This window comes from Salarias fasciatus, chromosome 23, assembly GCF_902148845.1.
Source record: "Salarias fasciatus chromosome 23, fSalaFa1.1, whole genome shotgun sequence".
Taxonomy (NCBI): domain Eukaryota; kingdom Metazoa; phylum Chordata; class Actinopteri; order Blenniiformes; family Blenniidae; genus Salarias; species Salarias fasciatus.
The window spans coordinates 21,428,631-21,450,202 of record NC_043766.1 but is presented as its reverse complement, the minus strand read 5'-3'; the positions used below and the strand labels follow the sequence as shown (position 1 = coordinate 21,450,202).

The 21,572-nt window shown below is 40.1% G+C and overlaps 1 protein-coding gene across 2 annotated transcripts in view; it reads right to left on the bottom strand.

Moving 5' to 3' along the window:
* Positions 1-21,572, bottom strand: part of ell (elongation factor RNA polymerase II) — a 53,445-nt gene that overhangs the window by 14,670 nt on the left and 17,203 nt on the right. The window contains exons 2-12 of one of the 2 annotated variants that reach the window (XM_030083042.1): positions 20,238-20,282; positions 13,381-13,502; positions 12,124-12,290; positions 11,186-11,403; positions 10,119-10,243; positions 6,974-7,049; positions 5,082-5,673; positions 4,593-4,656; positions 2,772-2,943; positions 2,611-2,655; positions 2,421-2,528 (exon numbers count right to left, since the gene is read on the bottom strand). In XM_030083042.1, coding sequence (XP_029938902.1) covers positions 2,424-2,528; positions 2,611-2,655; positions 2,772-2,943; positions 4,593-4,656; positions 5,082-5,673; positions 6,974-7,049; positions 10,119-10,243; positions 11,186-11,403; positions 12,124-12,290; positions 13,381-13,502; positions 20,238-20,282 — 1,731 coding nt within the window. In that variant the 3' untranslated portion in view covers positions 2,421-2,423. Of the gene's footprint in view, positions 1-2,296; positions 2,529-2,610; positions 2,656-2,771; positions 2,944-4,592; positions 4,657-5,081; positions 5,674-6,973; positions 7,050-10,118; positions 10,244-11,185; positions 11,404-12,123; positions 12,291-13,380; positions 13,503-20,237; positions 20,283-21,572 lie in introns of those variants that run through there. The other variant, XM_030083041.1, reaches the window with a different exon arrangement.

Below are 21,572 nucleotides of genomic sequence, written 5' to 3'. Positions count from 1 at the left end.
TTACTTTAGCTTTTTTTTCTCCACGCAACAAGAAAATTGCACATTCAATCCCAACATGAAGAAAAGTGTATCCATTTTCTAAAAATGAAATTGTAAAAATTAATATTATTATTATGAATATTATTGAAAAATCTTCAGGATTTAGCATTCACTGTAACATGTCTGCTGTATGGCACTGACCAACTTCTGTGACCAGGTATTCCAGCTCAGGATGATTTGATTGCATCCCACAATACATCTTGGTTGTGTCTCAGAAACAGCGGTTCTGATGGAACCCCACAAGCTTTCTAAAGGATTAAGGTCCAGGGATCGGGGTGGTCACTCAGTAACTCCAGCTTCATTGTTCTGGAACAAAGATGCTGCTCATTTACTGTTGTGTTTGGAGTCGTTGTCTTGCTGTTGAAACACTCATTTCAAGGATATTTCCTCTTCAGCATAAGGCACGTCATGATGCTTCCACCATGCTTCAGACTGAGTGCACCACAGCTTCAGGTCAGTGTTTGAGGGGGTCGTCTGACAAACTGTGTGCAACCCTTGGACCAAAAAAAGAACAATTTCACTTCTGTCAGTTCACAAAATATTCCTCTATTTCTCTTTAGGCCAGTTGATTTTGTTTGACAGACAGTATTTTCTTCAGCAATTTATTATTATTATTTTTTTTTTTTTTTACAGTGGGACTTGCTGGGGGTTTTAGTCAATAGATTAGCTTTTTTGCCATTCTGGCTAATCTTTGATCGATTCAGATGGTGATCTGTTTCTTTTCCATGTCTGGTTTTGTTTTTGCCTTTAAAAGCATTGGAGCTCATTACATCCAAGCAGGCAATCATTTTGCTGCACTTCTTAATACATTTTCCAATCTCCAATCAATGTTTTGATCAAAATATACTGTTCCGAACAGTGTTTCAGGTTTTCACAAAGAAATACATGAACAACAGTATGCCGATTTCATTGATATCTGTTTTTCAAAGAACCTGATTAACCACACTTTCAATATGCAACCTTCAATTCATTATTCAATTAGAGCCAGAACCATGCACATGATGAATGTTGAGTTTGATCTTTTTGTAGAAATTATTTTACTCCAAAAAAAAAAAAAAAAAAAAAAAAAAAAGGGGGCAAAAAAATGTACCGATAGTTGTATTAGAGTAATAGAAAACACTGACGGATCTGGTTGATAGTGTTGGACCTCTATCATTTTGAACACATCTGTATAATAAGGACCACTTCAAATTAAAAAGCCCTGCAGATCATCATTTGGACTGGATTAAAAAAAACAAACAAACCCGCAGCTCTGCAGGTTTCTACTAAAACCTTGTATTTCTTTTTTTAAGGCATACATATAACTTTTAGAAAGGAAAAGTCATACATACAACCATTGCCGGTGTGCATTTGCTTTGATTTAATCAAAAGTGATATCTGCATCTCTTTGAAAGAAAAAAAAAGTCAACAAACAGACAATCAGATCTGCAAGACAGCTTCTGAACAAAATACTGGCAGACATTCAAGGTGCGGGAACAGAAAATGAGAGACAGCTTTTAAGTACTTATACTGAGGAGTGTAAAAAATGTCTCATTCCTCCAAGTGTCAAAAATAAATAAAACAAAGATCAACATTACAGTTATTTGATTCACCACAAAGGGTAAAACTGAAGCATCATTCACATAAATTATCTTAACTTGGAGGGGGTGGGGTGGGTCAGGGGGCCTATATTTGGCATACAATCTGCAGGTTTCAGCTCAGTGTGCACATCCTTCCAGTTTGAATAGCAGGAAAAAAATGGTTAGGAAAATACCCAGAGAACATGGGAATGTTTCCAGGTTTTCCTCTTTCATACCTCTGTGCACTATAGGCAGGGTGGACTGTTGAGAAAAAAACCACACAGAGCCAAATATTTTTCTGGATGCACAGAAACTATAATAATGACAGACCTGGTCACCCCAAGAAAAGAAATGTTATGTCTAGAGTCTGTTCCCTTAAGCAGAGGACCGTGGTGCAACACAGAGCTGGCCAGCCTGTCTGAGGTGGTGTTCAAGGTGAAGAGTGTGTCAATGTGATGACATGCGCTCACATGAGCAGCGGGTCAACTGCGTCATCACAGGTCACCGGTCGTACAGGCGTGATCAGACGGGTTTTTAGCAGGCCTCGTGAGGGCGTCACGTCCAATACTAAGTGTTGCACCACGTGCATCTACATAAAGAGAACTCCCCATTAGATGGAGAAAAGAAACCAATCATTTATCCTGCTTAGTCCTCAAAAGAGCCTTTGGCTCTCATGAGAGAATACTCCCTTCATGGCGTTTTTTTTTTTTTTTTTTTTTTTTTTTGTGAGTGTGTTTTTTTTTTTTTTTTTTGCAAGAACTAGAGTTTTCCTCTATCAGCCTGGTTTCCAGAGATAAGAGGGAAACAATGTCCAAAACCTACTTTCTAAAGATGGTGTTGATCGAACTCTGCAATCAGTTTCTTTATATGTGCCAGTTTTTTGTGTAAATATTCACAGCGGTTCTTCTCTTGGGTGTAGTTTGGATTAGTCTGCAAGAAACATAAAAGCACAAAGTTACAATCGCATTATTTATTCAGACATGTCGATAAAGTCTGTCAAAACAAAACTCACTTTTTTTATTTTGCGATACTCCTCGATAATCTGATTATGGATTGTCTGTCGAGAGAAAACAAAAAAGCTAATGATTATACACAAACTAAAACCACTTTAGTAACAAAATAAAAGACAGCTCAAGACAGAGGTTAGTTTTGTGTGTCCCTCAGGGTATCTACCTTGTACTTGTCTGTGTCTTGTTGGAGCGGTTTCAGCTCATTGTGGAGCACGCTGAAATGATGGGTGATGCTTTCTATCCGAGCATGCAGTCTCCGGTATTCACTGTACTCAGAGTTGAAGTCATTTTTATACATCTGACGCTGCTCCTGGGTTTTTACCTCTGTGTACTTCCTAGAAAAGCAAAAGCAAGAAACAGATATTTTTAGTGTCACTAAGTACGCAATGACAGTCAAGTCAAGCATTTTCAGAAGATTCAACAAGATGTAAGGATTCGCTAATTTTCCAACTTCAGAATTTAATTTCCCACACCGAGCAGTCTCACTATTACCTTGCTCTGATAACAATTATTAAAGTTTCTCAAGTAAAAGGAAATATAACAATCATTAGTGATTATTACGAGCATTCAAAGTTACATGATTTGAGCAGTTACTTCAAACATCAATTAAAATATGAAAAATTCCAAAAACATAAAATTTAAAGCATAAAATTGTTTCCATTTTGTCTCCAACAAAACAGAATAGAGCATCATAATGCCGCTTTTCCAAAAACAAGCAACATAAATAAATGCACAACTCCAAATGCCACAAGTCAATCTGCAAATATCCAGAAATATCTACAGTGCATACTTTTATCAGGAAGTTCCACAGACAAAACTATCAAGACATTTCTTGAAGCTAAGAAAGAACTTGGCAGGAAAAGTTTGTAAAGGTCATGTAAAGCGCTTCAGGCTGGTTCAGTCGTGAGGCTTTCAGTCTGTATGGTTAAGTCTCTATGGGCCAAGCACAGCTCCTGTTGCAAGGAAAATTAACTTCATGTACAATACAGTGAAATGGGAACCCTCAACATGTGTTCTCATATGAAGAAAGCGCAGGCTAAGACAGTGCAATGCCATGTTCCACATGACCAAGTGTTTCAAAAGTGAAAGTCTGTCTACTAAGTGTGTGGACATAGTGAACATGTAAACTAGGGTTTATCAGACATTTGTTGTTGGATGTTGGTGGCGATGTAAAGGTGCTCAGTTTGTTTCTAGGTTAAAAACATTTCACTTAATAAGGGCCTGCAAACTGTAAATCATGATAGAGTCATCATCATGCTGTAAGGTATTGGTGCTAAAAAGCACGGGATAATCTGGAAATCTGAATATCATCAAGACAAATGTGCTAGCTGCTGTAAGCAAACAGTGACAGTCTGGAGTATTCGGGCAGGACAACGGACAAAATGATCACCAGTGGAAAGGATAGAGTCAAAACCAATTCAAACTTATGAGCACACGGGCCAGATCTAACACTGCCTGTTACGCTTTAGAGAGATTTAAAAAAAAAAAAAACAGCAAAAAGAAATTATAAATTTAAAAGAGATTGAAATAAAAAATAAAATCACAGCAGAAGGGAATCAGGAACCACCAGCACATAAATGCAAATGCTTCCAGGTGGATAAATCATGAATTTAAAGGCAATCAGCATTGCCATTTTGTTTTTCAGTAACTTTCAACATTCTGCTAAAATTCTGAAATCATTTATTTGGAGGCATTTGTGGAAAATGCTGCGGTTAATATTTTAAAAAGACAATCAATGAATGGAACCACCAGTAAGGATCATGCATAAATGAGGCAGAAGAGGAGCCTTTTTAAAAAGTGGTCTGCTGAATATATGAACAATATAAGCCAGACGTTAAAGCAATAAAACTTCCTCCATTCATGGTTTCTCCATTCGTGGCTTATGTAGTTTTGCTTTCACAACTACTGTCTGTTCTACTACACATGTGACTAGTGTGGGGAGATCTGCCACCTCTGTAGAGACCAAAACACAATAAATACTCACAATAAATAGTCCGCCACCTCAGCTGATGATGAAGGAAGACTGCTGTTGCATGTTCCATTCCAAACTGAAACAAGGTCACACAGTGAGAATATTTAAACACAGAATCTCTCCAGTCAGAAATCAGACCTGCACATAAAACCAGGGATGAAAACATAATTTGGGATAAGTTATTGTGGTCATTTCCACCCTGTTTTATGCTCTCTAGAAAACGCCACCCTTGAAGAATTTCAGGGACGTTGAATTTGCCCAATGAATTCAACTGAAGGCATAAAGTTGAACAGCAGGGGTCTCAGTTTAATCAGAGAAAAACACCCTGATCCATGATCACATGATGACTCACTGTGACTAGTTTATGCACATCAAGATCCACTTTCATTCAGGATTTTTTTTGGTTAATCTAATATTATCAAACCGTGTGTGTGTGTGTGTGTGTGTGTGTGTGTGTGTGTCTGTGTGTGTGTGTGTGTGTGTGTGTGTGTGCTCTTTCACCTGGTCTTGTGCCTGGAGTACTGCTGCTTTTGAGGCTTGGCTCGCTCGTCTCATTGGCTCTGCTGGGCTTAGGCACTCGCTCGTTGCAACTCTTCATATCCTGCTCCTTTTCCCTCTCCCTTTCTTTGTTCTTCTCCTTGTCTTTATGTTTTTTTGAGTTCTTTTTTGGTTTGTTATTTAGCGGTGAGGGACCCGTGTCCTGTGGGGCCTCCATGTCTGTGCGTCTGTGGGATGGCCGGCATTCGCCAGGTGCTGTTACCACTTTTGACACAGGTAATAGCGAAGGCGCCTGGCTGAGCCGCTCAGACACTGCGAGTTTATTAGAGTCGCAGTTGGAGTCATTGCTGACATCCGACAATGCCTCCAAAGGACGAGGGATGTCCAGCAATGGGAGCTGTTGGGCGCCAGATGCCACGATGCCATCTGACACAGAAAGGCTCCCGCCCGACAGCGTGTCTCCTGCCTTCCTTCCTCTCCCATTGGACGAGCTGATTTGGCCATTTACTGGGGCTGTTGCAGCCTTGCTGGCAAGGTGTGATATCCGAGGCTTTTTGTTGACGAGGGGGTCGATGAATTCAGCAGACGGACGTTTCTGGCAGAAAAATAGTCATTTTCAGTGTCAGATCTTCAAAGAGGTTTCGACAAAAACTCATGGGAAGTCAACAGAAAAAAAGGGAAATCTGTAGTCCAACGATGAGCTGCTCTGAGCAGATAGTTGGACAAAGAAGAAACAGTAGAATATTGTGAGATTTTGATTTACAGTAGCACAGCGAATATGATGAATGCTGTGCCCTTTCATATCACTAGAGATTACATTACAGACTGGATCAGCCAATCAGTCAAGACTATGAAATTGTCAGACCGAATCATTTCAACCAAACCACTGCATGTTGGGGCGTCCAACAGGAAGACTTTGAGACAATAGCAAGATTAATACAGAAGTTCTTACTTAAACCTGAGACTCCTCAAAACTATTGCCAAATGGACAAAAATATAATATGTGACATTTTATTTTTATCTGGATTATATGGGACACAGTCTTTTCCACATTGCAGCACTCCCCTTTACCTGTGTGATGTTCAAGCACAACACTACCTCCTGAAATGCACAGCACACCAGCGAAGCTAAAAAGGAAGTCAAAGTATGGTTTTGTGTGTTTACTGAGTGAAAGATCAGAAACAAGGTGCTATACAGTAGAAGTGTGTGGTGAAAGCAACCTGACAGGAAGCAGCTATTAATACATCAGACCAGCACCTTCTATAACTGATGTTTGTGCAAACAACAGCAGATTCAGGAGTTTACACTGACCAAACATGGGGTGAAAAAGAACAATAAACTTCTATAACATTAAGTGTGCCACAGGAATTACGTATTCATACAATCATTGTGTATTTATTCAAGGAGCCTTAATAACTGCAAGCACCAGTAACACCGCTAAACTGGAGTCAATAATGAAAACATGTAGAGCTAAGACTTTCCAGCGAGGACACAAGGGAAACACAAATCATTGTGTAGCGCCTAAAAAACTTACAAAAGCCCTCTTGAGGAAATACCAGAAACCAAAAAAGCTGCAAGGACAGCCCAGTTAGAATATTACAACAAGCAAACCAAGCAGAGTCCCTCGACTTCTTAAGATACATTTTTGATACAATTTAGATGAATCCAGTTTCCTTTCAGTTCATTTGGGATAAAGAGGAAAAGCAGTAAAAACCCTTACATAGACTTTACCCTTCACTATGGAACATCCCCCACCTCAAAGAAAGCAGGGATTTTCCAAAAGAGTTTGTCAATGCTTTCGTAACCACGACTGGGACAGTAAAATAAGAATGGCAGACAAGAGCAATAAAGTAAAAAGAGGTGAGTGACAGGCAAAGTGTGAAGAGGAGGCTCACCCGAGACTGAGAGCTGCTGGCTTGCTGTTTGGGTAGGCTCTCTGGTGAAGGATCGGAGGAGTTCTGAGGGTTCTTACTGAGAATTATTCACACACAGACACAGAGAAAGACACAGGAGAGCTAGTTATAATTTCTGCAGCTTGCCAACCTTTGCATACCAGCAGCGCAGAAAGCTACACTAGCCTGCAAAGATATTTACATGGGTTTCAACACAGCTCCAGAAGTGCCAAACCAATCATATACACTTAAAATGTTTGTGTCATTCTCAGAGATACTGTCACAGTGAATCTGGTCAATTGAGTTCGAAGGATGTATGAACCTAAAGCTTGAAAAGGTTGTGTTCTCAGAGACACTTCCCTGCAAACACTCTAGAGTTCAATTCTTCAGCAACCAGCAAATTGTCTGTATGGGGACTTCAAAGCTCTAGTCATTTTGTGAAGCCGAGCAGGTAGCCATGACAACCGAGTGAAGAACGGCCACTCCGGGCTGCATCATGTCACAAATAAATAACGTCAAACCAGTAAAAACACATCTGTGCCCCTTATTCCTATGGTTTACTTTTTGATGTAAGTGTCCAATAAAGCACGATTCTGAAATTTTATAACAGAAGCTGCTGCGTGTTTATTCACTAGATGAACAATTTTGGCAGCCAGCTTGAGTTAGGTGAGAAAGTGGCACGACACGAGAGTGGCTGAGAGCTTGAGAATGGAGGAATATGGCACTACAGCTCACTTTGGTTCACATTCTGGTTTGTTGGTTTACCAAAAGGATTTTCACATTAGGAACGTGGTCCCTCAAATGAAGACGTACAGTACGTTATTGTTTAGACCCCTCTCCACTGCCGAGCAATGACATGCAGAGGTGATATTAACTCATGATCTCCTAAGAGCCAGATGTGAACAGAACTTCACTACAAACCGGACTCATTCACACAGCAGCAGTCGATGCAAACGAGATGAACCAATAGACAGCTGTCCTAGTAAAACAAACCATGCTCAACTCTGAAAAGGCAACGAAGTATTTTCCTTAAAATACAAATAACAGCAGTGGTTAAATATTAATGACTGCATCAGAACAAACAGTCCAAACTTCTGGAGTCAATGCAAACAGTCACAATGACCAAGAAGAAATGTAAACCAGCTCAGAGTAGCAAATACACGTGTGCTGTGGTCATTTAAATAGAATGGAAGATGCAAAAACTGGGCCAGCATGCCGACTGTCAAAGCTGAACCCTGGGCTGGTGCCACCTTGTACACAGATCAGCATGTGCTGGAACACTGTTGCATCATGTGCATTCCAGTCGTATTGCTCTGCCACTGCTGTGTAACCGACTACCTTAGCTCAAAACTCTGGAGGCGCTGGAGAGGGGGAGGTGGTATTAGGTGGGTGGCTGTGGTTCTTAGTCAGCTGACAAACTCACAAGCAGCTTAAAGTAAAACCACAGACACAAATAGAGAAAAGTATGTGTTGATTTGATTTCTGTCCCTTTCAGAACTGAACCTGCCCATGAGCATGGAGAATACATGCAGTTGTGTGCAGATGTGATAAACTCCAAGAAATACCGCCACAGTGAAACCTTATTTCGTATTTAAATATTTGAAACTATAGAATGAACAGAATATTTCAGTTGTTTTTTTTTTTTTTTTTTTTTTTTTTTTGGGGGGGGGGGGGGGTCATTCCCTATCTGCTGCAGGGTTTCTGTCAGAGGTGCAGCTCCCATACCAGACTGATGCTGATGGTGCCCTGGCAGAAGGTGAACATGGTAGCTGTTGGTGCTCTCATTCTTCTCAGTGTGCTGAGGAAGTAGAGCCGCTGCTGAGCCTTTTTTCTCCCAGTGATGTGGTGCTGGACATCCAGGAGCTCATCGGAGAAGCAGAGGGTTGTTGTTTCTGCACCACCTGGCCAGAAGGCTCACCTCCTTCCTGTAGTCTGTCTCGTTGTTGTTGAGAACCACGATGGAGGCATCGTCAGCACACATTACAAGGTGCTTGGTGCTGTGCAGCCGTGGGTCAGCAGGGTGAGAGATGGGGGCTCAGCAAATACCGCTAGAGGACACCTTGACTCAATATTGCGGTGTTCAAACTGTTAGAGCCGACTCCGACTGTTTGGAGTCTCTCCGAGAGAAAGTCCAGCGGCCAGATGTGACTGCACATCAGCGCAGCGATTTGGCTGATATGCGGAGTGAAGATGGTCCAGTTTCAGAGGGAGGATGGTCTCGATGCGTTTCATGACCAGCTGCTCGAAGGACTTCATGATGATAAGGGTCAGCGCATCCAGGAGGAAGTCGGTGGAGCATGATGGAGACGACCACTTTGGCACAGGAATGATGGTGATGGCTTTGAAGCAGGTGGGGACAACAGCCTGGCTCAGGGAGGTGTTAAGAAAGATGTCTGCTGAATTTTAACGGTACTCAAAGATTTCCTCACAAAGTATGTTTTCTGGACCAGCAGCCTTGAGAGTGTTGATGTTGTGGAATGTGCTCCTCACGCTGACTGGAGACAGCTGCAGAACCTGGTCTAGAGGGGGAGGAGGGGTCTTCTAACACACACAGTGCATTAGGCAACATTTTCTGGAAACTGCACTGTAATGAATAGGAGCATATGCACATTTCTATTCTTCTGACCAGTTGCTGATAACACTCTGCCTTCAGAGTCATGCAACAGGTAAGTTTACTGTAAAGAATCGGAGACACTGCCGTCTACAACGTAAGCAGTGAACACTGCAGCCTGGTTTATATTTAGCTGGTTGGGAGCTTTCTCTTCCTTAGTGTCCCAGATCCTGAAAAAACTGATTTTTCCACTGGGAAGAAAGCCAACAGACCATGCACTTAAATACTTAAATTAAACTCAGTGGAATACACAGAAATCCTCTCAGGGACACCTACAACTGCAACTCCAAAACTTCAGCACTTCCAAACTTAATAAAGAGAAGAGTATTAAATGATTCCCAACGTCAAACAAAGTAGTTTAAGGAGCAGCAACACCAACCCAGGGAAACCTTTTATAAGCACAGATCATATCTTCAATACCACAGCCTTAAACAGGTTAAAAAATAACACAAATACACCTGAAAGACAGCAGATTGAAATAAGTGCTGGTTCATTAAAGTGTAACGACATTGTAATCTTGTCCCTTTCCTGATGTACCTGAACAGAATTCTCTTGAGAAGCTGCTGGTCTCCTTCTGTGTACCCTGGCCAATCCTTCTGGATTTCCTTGTACAAGAAGTTCTTCAATGTGAAGGTGTTTTCTTTCCCATTCAGATTTGCAACCTGGGAACACAACAAATGTTTTGGATGAGTTCACTAGTTATTACTACATCATTGTTTCTCAGTTCTGATCTTGGACCCACGGGCATTACATGTTTTAGTTGTTTCTCCACGTCAAGAGAACAGGCTGTCATCAAGCTCTGCAAAACACCTACACAATATCTAAATCAAAACATTTAGACGGTCCAAATACAAGTGCCCTACATAACTTGTTTTGTGCATTCTCAAATGTTGCCATTGGTCAGTGCCTTCATATAATCATGAGTAATCTATACTGACATGCTCAGTAAGCAATACATGCAGCAGAGGGCAGTTCCCGTAGTTAGTTTCATGTTGGACCATGTTTCTGATTTAAAAGAATTATTAAACAGGTTCAAAACTGCTGAACAGAGAATTTGTGTCCATAGCAGTAGCTAAAATTTGGTGCGTGGGTATAATTCATAGTCCAATAACTTCAAATTTTCTTGTGAATATATTTATGTATATTTATGAACATATTCATTTAGTTGATGATATGCTTGTGCATGTCTACAACATAAAGCCAGGCACACATTGCTACAGTGTTTCCTCAAATGGTTGGCATATCATGTTGTCTGCTCGGTTAAGTTGTGGCCTTCGTTTCTTTCACTTATCACACATGAGCATATAATTCAAAGCACTGCCCCCACAGTCATCAGTGGTATTACTCTGATACGCATCAATAAGTTCGCTGGAAACATAAAGTTCTGCACAGAATGAATGCAAGAGACAGACTGTTCTGTCCATATCCGTCAGCATTTTTAGCTTCAAGCCTATTTGGGACTTCATGTGAGATAAATCTGAAACAAATATGGATGAATCACCAGAAATTAACAACAGGAGTGCTTGCAGGATAGCTGCAAGTCGAGTGTGTGTGTGTGTGCGCGCGTGTGGGTGTGTGTAAGCATATATAAGGGAGAGAGTGACCTGTTTCAGGTGGCTGTCCAGAGAGTCTTTGTCAACTGGCGTGAGGCCGTCTTTCTGCAACCTCAGGATCAGCTCAGGCTTTCTGTAAGGTTTGAGCGCCAGCAGGTGTATGAGGCGCTCTCGGAGGGGCTTGTGCTGAATTACGCCTTTTTTCCGGCTATCATGAGAGCTGATGACTGGAGGGGCAGGCCTCAGCCTCTGGACTAGGACCCGCTTAGCTGAAAAGAGACAAATTAAAGAGGATGACGACTTTGTGAAGATGCAACTTCGAAAAATAAAGTATTAAAAAAATCAGCTTAAGCAACTGTTGTCACATTGTGCATGACTATTACTAATGAAAATATAATTTACTGAATTCTACCCATATTTACCACTGAAACTATTGAAAGATGACGACTCACTGGGAGTCCACAAGTATTATTTAAGAATAAAATCTTTCCACAAAACATCAATTTTATTTAGCTCAGAGTAATAACTGGGACAACATTCAGGTCAGGAACTAAGTCTGAGGCACAATTTGCTTTGGCTGAGGATTGAACAGACTTTGAATGGATTGCCTTCACCACAAGGAAGAATGAGGAGGCTATGTTGCAATGTTTGGTTTTATGAAGGCTGCACTCGTACGAAGACAGAAAGTCAACATGGAGGATTGGCGTGCGAGTGTGTCATTGTTGTATTGACCACTGAGCCAACCACTCTCAAATTCAATCTAGTCACAGTTATGGATGATGTGTGGACCTAAATAATCTGCCTGGTCTCATATGAGCTCATTCACTAGCAGATTAAAGGTTTACAAACATGTTAAGTGTGCTTTTGCTGGTTAAAAAAAGTCCTCCAGCTTAGCGTAAAGTTATTTTGTTACTTGTCACTGAGAAAGTGAGTCAGGAAATGAACCCACTGACGAATCGCACTCATCAATCAGTATTTAGTCTTCTCACCTGCTCCGTGTCTGACCCCTGGCTTGATGACAATGGCACTCCTACTGCGAGTCTCCTCCTCGACCTGGGCCATACTTTCCCTGGCTTTCTGGTAGGAGTCATCTGTGGCACATACAGTGATCTTGTGCTGGATTGCACCCAAACAATCCAGATCAACGTTCCCCTTACTGCAAAAACAACGAGGGGGAAAAAAAAAGCGGAAACCATAGAAAGAGTGAACAGAAGCTCAATCTGTCAAACTCTGAAAGTGAAATCCCGTTTTCCCCCGTTGATGCGTTATGTCAAAAACAGATCAGCTGTTCAATCTGAGCTCAGGTCTGTCATTTAGTTTTTAACTGTAACTCAGTGTTTATTCGGATCCCATCTCATATTCAAATGAACTCTACCTGACCCACTTGTTAAAAATATGTTCAGAATAATGGGGTCAGAAATTCGACAGAAGTAGAAGTATGTCGTTCCTCGTTCTGTTTTTCTGCTTCCTTCCTCTTCAGCGCAGACATCTGGTGATAGTCATTTGATTCGGTCAGCACATTTGAACGCCACGTTATCAAAAACGCAAATGGCGCTATGAAGGTTGATGCCTGCACATTTTAAAGAGTTCGTTTGCTTTTCTCAAGCAGATGGTTAATCTTGTTTTGAAGTGAACCGTTATCACTTACAGTGGAAAGGCGAGCACCCGTCTGCACTTTAAACACCAACTTTCATTTGTAAGATTTTTGCGTCGTATACAGGAAAAAGCTTGTAAAATATTACAGAAACAATACTTTTATGGGGTTTCGCTGGAATTTGGCCAATATCACCAATTCATGCTTGTTCAGCTGAAGATGCAGACAGCATTAAAAGTCTCAAGCATCATGGTGGAATCTTGCCTTTTTGTGAGTGTTACTTTAAGCCAAAGTTCCTGTTGTTCAATTAAGCTGTCAATAAACTTATCTAACAAAAAGTACACAAAGCAAAGGGGGAAAAAGAGAAGACAACCTTAATAAAATCACATAAGGGGTTTAAAATAGGGCTTCATAAAGTTCAAGTTTATAGACTGCTTTTGTATCACAATAATACCACTGTGATATTTTTAGAATATATTGAGGTTAAAATCAGATTAAGCATTAACACTGTGAAAACCATTTTCAGAACTGAAAACAACTGATTTGGGGAGAAAAAAACCCCCAAAACACATCAACTTACATTTAAATAAACTGTTTTTACATTAGTGAACCCTGAAAAACAACAAAAGCCAGAGCTTAGTTTCTTCCTCACCTGGTGGTGTACTGCTGAATGCAGTCAAAGCTGCCCTGGGGATTATCTCTCCCCACATTTGACAAGTAAAAAGTAAATGTCTGAGGGTCACTGGAATTTTCTGTCCGTGGTAATGAAATTATCTGTTGAAAACAAAGAGGAGCAATGTCAGCATCATCAGTCATTGTATTCATGTTCTTGGCAAATTGGTGTAAGAATGAAAAAAAAGAGTGCATTTTTTTCAAAGACAAAATATAGAAATATTTATTGCATAAATGCTTGGTTTCTTCGTGACTTGGATACTCTTGACAAGTAGGGCTATGACTCACATCACACAATATTAAAACAAAGAGTCTATAGCAGAGAAACGGTCAATAATTTCTTGAGTTTTTTCACTTAATAGCCCGTTCATGCTCAATAAATATGTAGAGAAGAACAGACAGAGCATTCTGTTATGGTTCGGTACATATCAGAGGACATAATGTGGAAATCAACAAAAACACACATCTCTTCAGAAAAAGACTCTCCCAGTGGCCAGGTGAGATAAGATGCCTGTGTCCATGGAAGAGAGCATGAGTATAAGTACCATAAGTACCATTTTACATTCATAAAGGAAGCATAAAAGTCCGTTAACTTAACAAAACTGAAATGAACTCAATGAATTTTCTTGCAGGTTTCTTGATAATTTGCAAAATCGGAATGTAGAGTGAATCTGAGCACCTTCTGCCTTTTATCTCCATTTGCAGAATTTCAACTGTGTTACCAGTGTGTGATTTTAAAAAAACCACTAAATCACAGTGGTGAACACCAATGACGGGTATTTTTACAGTCTGCAGCATTAAACAGTCATGCACATCCTTTTGTGCCTCCATAATTATCTTCCTGCAGCACTACAGGTGTTGTTTTGAAAACTACAGAGGATGGTCAGTTAACCACTGTCAACGACCTCCTAAACTTATAGCTCTAATCAGAAACTAGTAGGTGTCGATAGTGGTGCTTACACAGACAAAATAAATTCAGTGACATTTAAGTGCCACATGCTGCAGTCTCTGAAAAAAAAAAAAGAAGTTGGACTGTTACAGTTCAGCAGTGGGTCACAATATTTGACTTTTCAAGTCCTGTGGCTTAGAGCTCCAGTAGACGTAGTTTCAAAGCGATGTATTCCTCGGTGTCCCTCAGTGGCGGACTGAACTTGAGAGGCGTCCCAGCATGGAATGACTATGTCTCACAGAGCTGGTATTTCAAAACATGCCTCAAAGCTCATTTTTAATCCATTGTTGGTGATCAAAGATCAGATCAGAGAGCCAGACAGTGACTAAAAGGCTAAGAGAACTGAGGACTAAGAGAACTTTATGGCTAGAAATGATGTGCAGTCAGAGTCTGTTGTGCATGATCATCTTAAGCTCCACAAACAACTTCTCTGATGCAATATAGAAAATAAATCGTAAACTTTAACTTAATTTAAAGAAATGATTGCAAACACTTAACATAATTAACTGTTCTACATGGCAGCATTGTTGACTTGATATTTAGCATCATTACAGGAGGTGGAGAAAGCAAACATACATTCAACAGAAGCTCAAACAAATGCAGAAAGGGCAGCCTGAACCCTTATTAATAAATTCTGAATACTCAAAATTAGACTGCTGACCAACAACAGCCTCTTCCAATAATGCCGGGATCACGAACATCAGCAGCACAGGGAACTTACAGAACAGTCGGTCACATTGTCACCGATTCCAATACTTTTCTGAACTATAGTCAAATGCAAACAGTAAAATAAATGATGAAATATAATCAGAATAAGGGTTTTCATTTAGGACCCTCAAGTTCAGTGTTTGTCAGAGGAACATAAAACATGTGAAGCTGCTGCGAATAAGTTATAAATACCAAAATGCAGTTATAAACAGAATCCTGGGAGAAAAAAAAAACTGTGCTGTGAAACAACATTGTTGAAAATGTTTGAATGAGTTTAATGGAATATAAAGCCAAACAATCCTGGTGATGACAGCCAAACCTAACCATCTAGGGTGAAAATAAACCAGACATTACAAGTTACTCTTACAAATTGCAAAGAAACTCTAACTTGCAAAATGGCAAGTGGATTACAGTGTGTTCACTGCCTGAGCAGAATCTGCACGCTTCACATCAGTCTCATTCACCCATCTCTCCATTATTCACACTGCTGTGCTTAAATACCTAAAGTTTCTCCAAATGGTTTATATATATATATATATATATATATATATATACATATATATACACACACACACACACACACACACACACACACACAAAGAACCACATTTCTAATGAATGTGAACTCGCTCTACCAACTGCACACCACACATACGCACACACACTCAACACACTTGTAAACACTAAAACAGCACTCTTCATTCTGCTTCATGTGCATATTTTATTTCACCTTTATGGTGCCAAGTAGTCTCACTGAGATCAAGAAATATTCTACAAGCAAGACCTTAAAAATGTGTGCATAACTTCCACAGAGAAAAAAAGGTACACACAGAAACGAGACTCTGAAAAATATATCTGTTTCAATCTTGAGCTCTTCCTCAAAGATGGTGGAGATTGTGACTAAAACTCAGGCTGCCTTGTAAAGCAGCGAGTCCTCAGCAGCAGAGAATTCATTCTTTAAAATTAAATATTCAAGAGAAGACAATGTTTTGGTAATGTCAGAATATACTGTACTTGCAGGTTTCTGGAAAGTAACAGCAGCAAAATTAATCAGTGTAATGTCATGATGTCTTCAGACATGTTTTCAGTTCGCCTCCCTCCAATAATATGTAAAAAATACAGAGGGCCAAAATTGGCTGTGTTGTGTGAATCCAGATATAATTAAGAGGCAGAGGAGCTGACTGAAAGGGAGGGCATCAGCGTGTGACTCAGTTGACTCACTGATTCACACTGTAAAGGACCAAAAAGTGAAAAGAGGCTCCTCCACACCAAATGGCTCCAGCTCTAATTTAACAAATGTGTGAATGCTGAAACCACTGTGTGCTCTCATTTCCCACTCACGCAGGAAAGAGAGCAGTTTCAAGAAATGGATCGTCATCAAAGCTTACATTATCTTTTCTTCTTCTTCAGCTTGTCAGTAGCATTTACAAAATCATTTTTGGTCAATCTGATTGAATTATATTTGATAAAGAGACCAGATTGTGCTCTTTTCACCAAAACTGAATAAGGGGGATCAGATGGACGCAGGTTTAAACATCAAGAAGTTCATTCAACTCAGTGGATCAGTCACATAATGCTCTGCACTGAGACACTGGATATGCAGACATGAGGATACAGTACGCTCTACCTGGAGGCCAGCCAACTGCCTTCGCTAAGTCTTAAAATTTGTGTAGGAGCAGTGTTTTTAATGCATCGACAAGTTGAGCTTCAAGAATACAATTTTTAACCAAATGCCACGTGTAACATTAGAAAACAAATATGCAACACCTATCATTAAAAATGTGTTGCTTGAGCTTGCAAAGTCTATAATGTTTGACTTTTTCAAAAAATTAAGAAAGCTGTTTTATAAAGATCCAAATATTGATCGGATTTCAATGACACTTGGTAAAATCAAATTGTGGTAAGGAAGCTTTTGAATGTAAAACCAGACTAAACTGGATGTGTGTGTGCAAGGCTGACAGTGTAAGATATACTATAAAAGTCACATACTCTCCGTTTGTCTGAGGACTGAGCAGTGGTGGCCTTCAGATCAAGACTCGGACTGGGATCTGAGGTTTACTGGTTCGAATCCCACAGCTGACAGGCCACCACTGTTGCTACCTGAGCAAGGATCTTGCAGAAATAAGATAAGCTAAATGTGGAGAATTACACTCATATCCATTATAATATAGACAGACAGATAGAATAGGAATAAAAGCAAGCAGAACGAGCTCCATTTAATACCAAAGGCCTCCCACAAAGAAAGCATGTGCTTCACATTTAACTGTGTTCAATGAAACCATGGAATACTACAAAAGTCAGAATAACCCAAGACAAAGATTTAAAGTCCAAGTTAAACAGTGATGGTCTAAATCAGTTTTTCCATTCTTTACAAAGCACACATCTGTGTTTTTGGACTGTTCAAAGGATGAAAGCAAATCTGTCTGGAAAATTACACTCCAACTCTTGAACGCCTTAGATCTTTGGATACTTTTCTTTCTAAAAGGTGCATGTGCAAACTTTGTCAGAGCTCTGAAAGCACCATATTCAATGAATGAATATAAGTGAATGAGTGTGGGCTCTCACTGTGACAGCCAGGCCATCTGTTCTGCAATTTAGCCACTTTCACACTTCTGACAAGCTTTCAGATTAAAACGCTACAGATTCTTCCCTCAAGTGAGCCTGCTGCACGAGAGAACTGCTGTACTTTTAACAGCCTGAAAATGTCAGTAATAAACATCAGGTCATTCATGGCACAAGCATGTTTCAGCGTATGTCGATTCTTCACAACATGTGAATGCATATTGAAGAGGAAACATCATGACCCTGCAGATGGCCTCTCTTTGCAGCAGTCAGGGGAGTAAGGGGCAAACTAATTCTCCTGTGCAGACAAAGCCAACTACCCTTATGTACACTTAGGAAAATAAGTTGTACTATGATAAAACATGAAGTGAAGGAATGTGAAAGTGCAATCTTGGCTCTGCGGGATTTCAGCACTTCACAGAGCATTGATTCCAACTCTGCACAAAAATATCGACAGCAGGAAGGCAGCAGCAGAGGCATGAAGTCTGCCAGAGAACGTTGACGAGCTAACATCACTTAAGGCATTTTGTCAACATGCAATCAAAAAAAAAAAAAAAAAAAAACAACAAAACAAAAAGAAAAATGAAGCCTTGGAAAAATCACTCCCCAGTAGAAGGGTAGAAATACCAGAGACAAGCTAAACAATCTCATATCTTGCAATAAATGTTAACACCTTGTGCACTTTAAACATGGAATATAGAGCAATTTAGCCCAGAGGCAGCGATCTCACATCCCTGTGCGTCCGCAAACAGCAGTATTAGGAGCTTACAGAAGACTGACTGGGTATTCTCGATGGCACTTTAAGCATCTTTTCAGTTATACAATATGTCTTAAGCAACTCTGCCAGCTCAATTTCATTTTAGAAGATGCTCTAACAGTTTTTGTATCACTTATGAAACTTTTCCCCTAACCAGCCTTTTGTTTAAACAGGAGACATGGATTCAAGAGGCTCCTTTACAGCGGAAAAAATGGAGGACTTTCTGTATAATTTTGTTACAAAATGTGATTAAATTGAATTCTAAATCCCAAGTGTGAACAAAGTGCTCAGCTGAATGCCACACATTTAATTTTTTCATTTGTTGAACATACCATACAACGCATCCATTAAACAAGCAGTGTCAAACTCAGGTCCTGCAGGGCTGCAGCCCTGCATGCTCTCCGTGTCTTCGTGGTTCAACACGACTGAATCAAATGAAGAGAGTCTGATAACGAGTCGCTCGTTACAGTCAGCCGTGTTGAAGCAGGAAGACATGGAAAACATGCTGGGCTGCAGTCCGTCCTCCAGGACCTGAGTTTCATATTCCTGCATTAATCAGTCCCACAAGACACTTACAGTAGAATAATGCAAACTCAGTCATGAGCCACAGACAGCTGGAACACTTCTAAAAACTGTTGAATGAAAATAGTGACGATTCATGATGTCTGTGGCGGGACAACTCAGTGAAATGTCCTGCCTTGTGGAATGATAAAGCTAATAACGACTTGTTTGGTACATATGGCTTAGCTTTACAACCTCGTTCCACTAATGAAATATATGGAGTATTATTGTTTGGGGCTGCTTTGCTATCAGCTTGAATACACAAGTTATTTCAACAAGAGGTTGGGACATGCACCCTGCATGTCAAGTGTCACTGCACGTTAGTGATGCCAGAAGACTTTTGCTCAGCATTGACAGCAGACTGTTTATCATGACAACATTTTGTTGTTTGATGTGTTGACACAGCAAATCACCAAGAGAATCTGGCCACTGAATGTCACACTAACCTGAAGCCGAGAAGCCAATACAGATGAGCAAACAGGTCATGCATGACGGAGGAGGCAGGCTCACACACATTAACTCTATATTTCACTCTCTCAGGGAGCTGCTGCTTGTGAACGTCAAAGTGTTTATTGTGTTTGCAGGAACAGCCAGTTAATTGCAGATATATAGGGAGCACAAGCACCCACGTGTGAAGTCTGTCATCATAAACAAGTAGGTACCAGCTGCATAAGAAGAGGCAGAGCTGCTCTCATTCACCCATATTTCATTCACTTCTTTTTCTGAATTTCTACACATAGTCTCCATGTTTTTTTTCCCCCCCCCACGTCTTGCCTGCTACAGCAAAGACAAGACACACAATGGCAGGAAGGACAAGCTTTGGTTTTACTTCAGCTGTGATTATTGACAACACAAACATTTGCAACTTGCTTCATTTACTTGACTGCTTGTATTCTTTTCATGCACTGTGACAAGTATACACACAATACACCTCAGAATAACCCACAACAGAGAGAACAGGGTTAAACTTAATAACACAGTGACAAAAAGTACGTGATTAAATTTAGGACAGCAATGCCAGCATTGCTCTTACTGCCTTCTGAGGCACATGCTTTAATGGCAGTGTGGGTTCGAGATGCCGGTGTTCAAATGTCTGTCTGCATAAAGGTGTGTGCACGTCGCCCGCTGCCCACATAAGAACTACTGCAGTCACACAACATGTGAGCAGTAGCAAGTGAAATCTCTTTGGTTAAGTTAAAATTGTACAGAAACAGTAGCAAGATCATGTGATCAATTACTTTGTAGTATTTTTATTTCAACACATTGAAAGCTGTGATTGTGATGAAGAAGTTGTTCTTACCCCTTGATTTCCATTAAATCTGATGGATAGTTGTGAGGACTGGACCTATAAAAGACCAAAAAAAAAAAAAAAAGTCATTAGTAAACAGTCAGCACATTCGTACTTGCAGGCCTCTGCATCGGTATTTAATTAGCGGAGTTTGAATAAACATTAAATCTCACAGTATAAATATGTTCTGGAGGCATTTAAAGCCACACAACAACACTCGCTATGAGAGTGTGATGGCCAAGGCCACAGATTAACCAGGAAGGTGAAGCCATTCACTCATTTTCCTAAGTTGCAGACAGCCACACCCCAAACGCTTCATTTCACACAACACAAGATATTTGCTTTAGAATTCATTTATTTTTTAGTCTTCCACTGTTTATTTAATCATATTGCCATTTCTTTCCATTTTCAGCCGATGAAAAAAGAAGACCTAGTACTTTTCGTATGCCAATTAAGATAAATATACACAGACCGATGATACCAGTCTGACTGACATAGATTTCCATTCAAATCATTAAATGTATGTGCAAAACTTCCTTAATTTGCAACAGCTCATTTCAAATGGAGATGTTACAAATCCATCCCCAAACGTGCATCCTGTATACAATATACCTGCAAGCTATATTCACAACTGCAAGCAACCTACCTCTGTTTGCTAAATTACACTCTCTCTTCAGTTACTTCCTACTGAAAACATCACTTTATTACACACATTTATATGTATCCATGACAGAGTGCAATGTAGACTTGAAGTGCAGTTTGTGATATTATGTTTTTTGCTGCCAGCTGGCTCACTTGTTATGCAGTACAATATCAACACTGCTACTATGTTTGAAAAAAACACCGTTACTCCCAGCTAGCTTAAAAGTCAGAAATCTGCGCATGTCTTAATGCTGCTTCAACATTTGCAGGCATAAAATCTTCCAAATCAGGCCCATGATAAAGCCATAGTGTGAAAACCAAAGCTTCAGCAATAAAAATGATAATAAAAGCTCTGCTGCTAGCACAGATATTATTCAAATAAATCAGTTAATCCACAACATGACTGTCTACGTCTTCAACCTGACTGTGCGCTGTCGCTGTGTTCAACTGATATGTTGCCTCAATAGGGCAGTGCAATTTTCATTAAATGTATCAAACTTGATTTTGTTAAACAGTGATTATGATATTCAAACTATTCTAGAAATGAAAAGTATTTCTTTTTTCTTAAAACAGTTTCCATAGAATGTGATCAAGAGGGAGACCTAAAGTTCAGCAGAGGGCAAAGCTGTTGAAATACAGAACGCGCCTGATCCCAACAGGGAGACATAGAGCATGCATACAGAAACTGGTCATCTTCTGACCTTT